The sequence below is a fragment of the Erigeron canadensis genome, chromosome 2 (genome assembly GCF_010389155.1).
Source record: "Erigeron canadensis isolate Cc75 chromosome 2, C_canadensis_v1, whole genome shotgun sequence".
Classification (NCBI taxonomy): domain Eukaryota; kingdom Viridiplantae; phylum Streptophyta; class Magnoliopsida; order Asterales; family Asteraceae; genus Erigeron; species Erigeron canadensis.
Genome location: NC_057762.1, coordinates 39,477,983 through 39,484,989, shown reverse-complemented (window position 1 = coordinate 39,484,989; position 7,007 = coordinate 39,477,983). Strand labels below are relative to the sequence as shown.

Below are 7,007 nucleotides of genomic sequence, written 5' to 3'. Positions count from 1 at the left end.
TTATAAAAAACAAACTAAAGATAATTTATTTAAGAAAATGTTAAACGCAACTCTAAGGCTATACTTTACGTGCATACAAAATTTATATCTTTAGCAAAACCCCTTAATTTTATGAATATTTAATGCACTTAAAACTACAGCTCTAAAAACTACATTTATCAAAACCCCATCTTTTTAAGAGCGGAAGTAAGAGTTCGAATTAATCATATCCAATTAACGCCTCCATATAACTTTTTTTTTTTTTATATGAAAATAGCTAAGTTCAATGCATAATTGTTTGGTCAAAAATGAAAATAGCTTAGAAATTAAGTTTTATCCATGACGATAAATAGCCGTTTGGAGACAAATATATCAATTTTAGTTACAAGAAATAGCCGTTTGGAGACGGATATATCAATTTAGTGGTAGCTTCTTATCCACATCACATGAGAAAATATGAAAAGTCTATTTGCAAGCTCGATTAATCACATACGACATTTGGAATGTCACTTCAGACCATGATCAGATGATAAAAGTCTATTTGCGATAGCCAATCAATTATTAAATTTCTACTATCTAGAGATGCAGTCAGTAACAACAATTCCATTTTATTTAAGGGTACATCCAAAGTACTATAACACACAAAAAATCAAATGAAACACATTATTTCTATTACATAACAATAAAACTAATTATACTCGTATTACTTCAAAAGTTCAACTGCGTTATACATTTCCAAACCATTATATATGAAGATGTATCGATATGATACGGTTTTTGGCAACTCAAGTGCTTGCTGTAGGTCATGGTCCGAAAGGATACATATTGGAGGACAAACGAGGGGCAAGAAGAACCTCAAGTGGTGTTGCTTTGTTGTTAGTCATTCCTGCGGTTTCACTCATATCGATGGGATCGTTTGACGGTACCTTGAGCACAAACTGCTGTATCAAGCTAGCTAATGTTAAACCCAAAACTTGGAGAGAAAAGGACACAGCAGGGCACATTCTTCTACCACTACCAAAAGGAAGCAATTCATAATGATTTCCCTTGACATCAATATCCTTATGACTTGTCAAGAATCTTTCTGGCTGAAATTCGTATGGATCTGGCCAAATGTCTGGATCATGATGCACTTTCCAAATATTTAGTAATAATCGAGTGCCTTTTGGGATATTGAAACCACCAACAATACAGTCTTCTAGGGACTCATGAGGAACAGAAAGCGGTCCAGGAGGATATAACCGCAACGTTTCTTTGATGATCGCATTGAGGTAGATTAAGTTCTTCAAGTCAGACTCCTCCACCAGTCTGTCCCTTCCAACATGCTCATCTAACTCATCTTGTGCTATTTTTAAGGTTTTCGGGTTGTTGAGTAGCAACGATAAAGCCCATGTTAAAGTCACTGATGTCGTGTCCAAGCCTGCTGTTAGGATTTGCTGCGCGCTCCAAACGAAAATCACACCAAAAGCTCTTTCATTAGGTTATAATTAATTAAGTAATACTATGCTTATATAAAAAGAGGTGCAGAAGGTATTGAAAATTATGAATACCAAATAACTACTCGTAGAATATAATAAAATGTGTATTTACTTGACATGTTGATTTGATAACTGTATCGCAGTCAAAACCGCAAAAATCATCTTGAGAAGCGCCTTGAACAATGTTAATCAGCACATCTATGAAGACTTGGTTCCCTTTGGATTGCTGTGTAGTTGAATCTCTCTTTATTTTGTGCTCTCTTAGCCATTCCTCAAAGATGTTATCCAGATCTTCACCTGTTTTGATCATGGACTTTTTATATCCACCCAAATCCAAAAATTTTAAATAAGGTATAAAATCAGACACCACGAATGCCCCCAATAAGTCGAAGTATTCCCTAACGATCGTCTGAAAACGAACTCCTCTTTCATCGTTAAGAGAAAACCTATTTCCTGAAATAATCCTAACTACAACGTTTAGCACCAAGTTCCCGAACCATAGACTCATCTCCACCTTCACCATCTCTGAATTTTTACTGCTTTTGTTATTTGACCATGTTTCATATAGATCTTTGATGGATGCTCTAATTTCTGAAACTCGAATATACCCAAGCATCTCGACTCGTTGTGGAGAAAGAACCTCAAGCATGATTATCTTGCGCATTTTCCTCCAATAGTCTCCATAAGGAGCAAGGCCGAACATGGCATAGTTATAGGCCATAAGTCTTGATACCTCTGCTTTGGGTCGACTTGCAAAGGCCTTATCGCTTGTAGTAAAACAATATTTAGCCATCTCCCCATTACTCACCACCAAGACTTGGTGAACACCAAGCTTGATTGTGAATATTGGGCCATGTTTGTCTGCCATGTTACCTAAAACCTTGTGAGGTAGCTTTGGGCCTCCTAGAAGGTGTAAGTGTCCGATTATAGGCCATGCGCCCTTTGCCTGAGGTAGTGCCTTCTTCTTCGCCTTGTTTACTCTCTTCAGTAGGAAAGCTAGTAAAATTGCAGAAAGTATAGTTGCTGCAATGCTTAAAACAGAGAGATATAACTCACCCATGATTTGTATGTGCGTATATACAAGACCGGTCCTGAGAATTTAGATACTTTGGGGTGAGATATTAAAAAAAAAAATGCCTATAAGAAATTTAAACAATAGGATATTTATAAATACTTGGAACCGGTGAAAGTAGACAGCTCAGTTCTATGTTGTCTTTATTAAAAAACTAGAAATTAAACTTTGTATAAAATTACATCACAATCAATCACCTAAAATGATGTCTACCTGTATTCTTTAATGTAAAAACCTCATTTATTGAGTCATAATTTATACTAGCTAAAAAACTATCTTTAATAATTAAAATTGTTAACTCGTTTAGTTGCTTTTGACATATCGCTGGTATATTTAACACAAAAGATTCGAGATAAGGTTATGACTTAGAGCTTATAGATAAAGCTAGGAGCTGAGGTTTTTATTTCAACCATTCTAACACAATATTTTATTTCAAAAATTTTTCGAGACTTTTAAAAGTTTTCTTGAGTGAGGGCTTTTGATGTTAAATGCATATATATTCAAACAGGGCTCACATTTTAAAAGAGGATTATTTTTAAAAGTTCGGTAATTTTCCCTAAGAACCCCAATTGCCAAGTAGACTTTTTTTAAATAAGATTTCAATAACTTAAAAATCATAGTATGCTGATGTCATTATGACTATTATGGTTATAAAATCTTGTGGTGAATAGCAAAATTGAGAAAAATAAGGACAAAATTAAAATAACTTTTTTTAAAAGGGTCTTATCTCGTACTTAAAATTTTTGTCTATATCTATAAACCTTTATAAAGAGAATAAGGTTTAAGACTTTAAGCATTTTTTACAATATCTATAAATTACCCCTAACCCTAAAGTAAGTAACACACGTTCACTTCACACCACTTCTTTGTCTCCCCTTCTTTCATACTATCACTTTCCAGTGTGACAGTGTCCATCATTACCGACACCCCGACCATCGCCTTCCGTATCCATCATCACCACACTTAACTATCGTTTTTTAAATGGTACCGCTGCAACGCGCGGGCACCCATCTAGAGGTGTATAGTTGCTGTAATGCTTGAAATAGAGAGATACAACTCATCCATGATTTGTATGTGCGTATGTCAAATAAATTACTAGTAAGACTGATTACTTGAAAACAAAGAAATATGAAACCTAGAACCAAACGCACACTATGGTTCTCTTTTTATCTTAAACAAGCACCGAAAAGTAAAGATGATTTATTTCTCTGTTTCTATTTCGTCCAATAGCAACCATGAAAGAATAATTTCTTATTATTTGAAAATCAACTCCATCATCTTTGATAGTAGCTTGGTCATGTTTTTTTTTTTTTCCCAGAACATTCTGTCGGTATAAACCTCACCGTACAATGGTCATGGTTTGATAGAAAAAAATAGGAGCGACAAATAAACCAACTGCACCATTTTGTCGACATTACAAAAGCCAACCTGCTCCGGTGCTCCGGTGCTCCCTAACAACTTATTACTTATGTAATATTATGCCGACTTCTTTTTCTTAATTAAATGGGCGGCTAGGTGATTATGATTATATATACCGGTATATATATATATATTATATCCGTATATCTTAATGTTTATTCGAGACTCAATATCCTATTCGCATCACAATAGAGAAGATCTCAGAAAACAAACACACATATTTATTCTCCTCCTATATATATGTGGCCATGTGGGAGAAAGAAATATGTCAACTTACGCATTTAAAATTTTCCAACACAATGCACCTGTGACCCACCGCACCCATCACTGGCACGGTTTGCAGTGAAGAACGGGCGATTTCGAATAGGAATTGGAATTGGTGGCTTGACTTGGACCACTTCTCCACAAAAGCCCACTCGATACGGGTTCCTAGCCATTTTTTTATTATTATTATTATTTATTTTTCTTTGGACCATTTTTCCAATTCTGGCATGGCTTTTTACTTTTACTTGAAGGATACAATTCAGACAGCAACTACTATAGATAGACGCGAAAATTCACAATCTTACTATAATCACAATAAAAAATATATAGGAATTAACTTTATCTCAATTAGTTTTAGTGATTATAAAATGCATAGTAGTATCGTACGATATACGATATGTTTCACAACTCAAAGAAAAAGTAACTCAAATTCAAGTATTTTTGGAATAAAAATTGATAGAAGATGGTATACATAGAAAAGAAAACAGTTGTTTGGAGTTTGGACTTTGGAGGATGAAAAGGAACTTTCTTGGCTTCCAAAATCTTAGTCGTCCACTTATGTAATTGTGGACGTAATGACCCTGTGACCCACCACACCCATCACTGGTGCCGTTTGCAGTGAAGAATGGAGGATTTTGAATTGGAATTGGAATTGGAATTTGTCATTGGGTCAACTGGTGGCTGGACTTGGACCAGTTCCCCACACAAGCCCACTGGATACGGGTCCCTAGCAATTTTTTTACTTTTTTACCTTTGTTCCCCTTGTGAAATGGCTTTCTATTGGAATTGGAATTGGAATCTGGAGGTTCCGCAAATTATGATGCTGATGCGATTACTAAGTCTATATGTTTGTTGTATATATATATATATATATATCCTCTGATAATAACAAATTTGCCCTGCATAGCTTATATCATAAATACACATAGTTATATCATAAAAACATAAACAATATAATTTGTTGTAATTTTGTTTACCCTGATTAGTTTCCTTGCATCTTGTAGGATATAATTGCAAGTTTTTTTTTTGAGAAGTAGATATAATTGCAAGTAGCGCAGATACAATCATGGTGATGTTAACATGGACTCTTTCGCTGCTATTGAACAATCCTGATACTCTTCGAAAGGCTCAAGAAGAAATAGATATCCATGTTGGGAAGGACAGACAAGTTGATGATTCAGATATTTTTTTTCTAGCATACCTCCAAGCTATTGTAAAGGACACACTAAAGTTCTATCCAGCCGCACCTTTTGTAAAAAATTGCACTGTTGCTGGCTACCATGTCCTTGAACTTTCACCACATTTCCTATATACTACCATGTAAAAAATCTGTATACTACCATCCATACACTTTCACCAGTTACTAAAGTATTGGAAGCTTAGTGTCATAGATGATAGGACAAAACATAAGACCAAGACTCCGAGAGTAGTTTGATGTGAAGAGCACTCGCCGAGAAATAGGCTGACTCGGCCAAGTTTTACAGATATGTGAATAGGAAGTATAAAGTAAGTAAGTAACTGCTCAATGCCGCCTTCCGCGGGTTTTGAGCCCCAATACCCTGACGGTGTATGGGGGAGGTGATCGATGTCGTTGGACCGATCAAAAATATAAACTAAATACCACTAATTAGTTAGGGTAAGTCGAATATCGTTCCACAGGGAATCACGGGAAAGTGTTAAACAAGTTTACAAAATTAATTAATCTAGACATAAACTTAAAATCGATTGATTGATTGATTTAGTTAAAACTAAAAATGATTATTGACTTAACACAATAATTCAATTAAACAAAATAGACCATTCTCATGCTCCCAATTATGTTTTCAAATATGTAATCTAACTTATACTCATTGGAAATCACATAGACATGATTTGTTATAACGTTTGGATTGAATGAATTCAAGAACTAGATTAGTTGGTTATGATGATTCACGATAATGGAAACCGGGGAATTGACACAACTAGACTTCTAATTCATTGAAGTAAAACTACAAGTTCATGAGAGATTCTTTCAATAATCCATGATAAACAATAATTTGAAATCAAAAGATAGATGAATTTCATTCAAAGTCATAAACAAGTAATCATTCAAACAATCCAAAGAACATTAGATGTAAAAGACTAATAAGAATTAAACATCTAATCCAATATGAATATGAGAAAGATTGAACATAAATGGCTTACATAATTGTTCACATGAGAATGATCAAAAGAAAACCTAGCCTATCATCTTCATCATTGAATCTTCAATTTGAATTGTCATCTTCATGAATTGGTGATTTGATGATGATTTTGGGGTCTTCTCTATGTTAGGAACTGATATTGTGAGTGAATATTATGAATGGTAACTTCCCAAGTCGTCAATTGAATTGTATATAACTGAAAGTTAATTAAAACCATAAAAATCGGGTTTCTGATCTGCAACTGGCGTAACCTACTACCCCCTGGGCGTAAGTTACGCCCCTTGGATTTTCAACTGGCGTAACCTACTGCCAAGTCTGGCGTAAGTTACGCCCTTTGTAATTTCAGAATTCCAGATTTTTGCTTCTTGGTTCCTTGACTCGTTTCTTGATTCAATTAGCTCCATTTCATCACCTAGTGCCTGAAACACTTAACAAACATAAGAGTACCCCTAATCGTCTATTAAGCTTCACAAAACAACTTGATTTTACATCTTAAAATTATGCATTCTAGGCGTTTATCACATTCCCCAACTTAACTCTTTTCGTCCCGAAAAGACATTCATCATGTGTCAAAGCTAATTTACAATCCTATAATACTTCCTATCATCAAAG

General features: G+C 34.7%; 1 protein-coding gene across 1 annotated transcript; it reads right to left on the bottom strand.

The window, feature by feature from the left end:
- Positions 1–571: 571 nt before the first annotated feature.
- On the bottom strand, positions 572–2,595 carry LOC122587400 (cytochrome P450 CYP82D47-like). Its single transcript, XM_043759559.1, has 2 exons — positions 1,570–2,595; positions 572–1,415 (listed from the first exon to the last, which is right to left on the bottom strand). Exons 1-2 carry the CDS (start codon positions 2,515–2,517, stop codon positions 783–785), a joined length of 1,581 nt encoding a protein of 526 aa, XP_043615494.1. The 5' UTR covers positions 2,518–2,595; the 3' UTR covers positions 572–782.
- Positions 2,596–7,007: the final 4,412 nt, after the last annotated feature.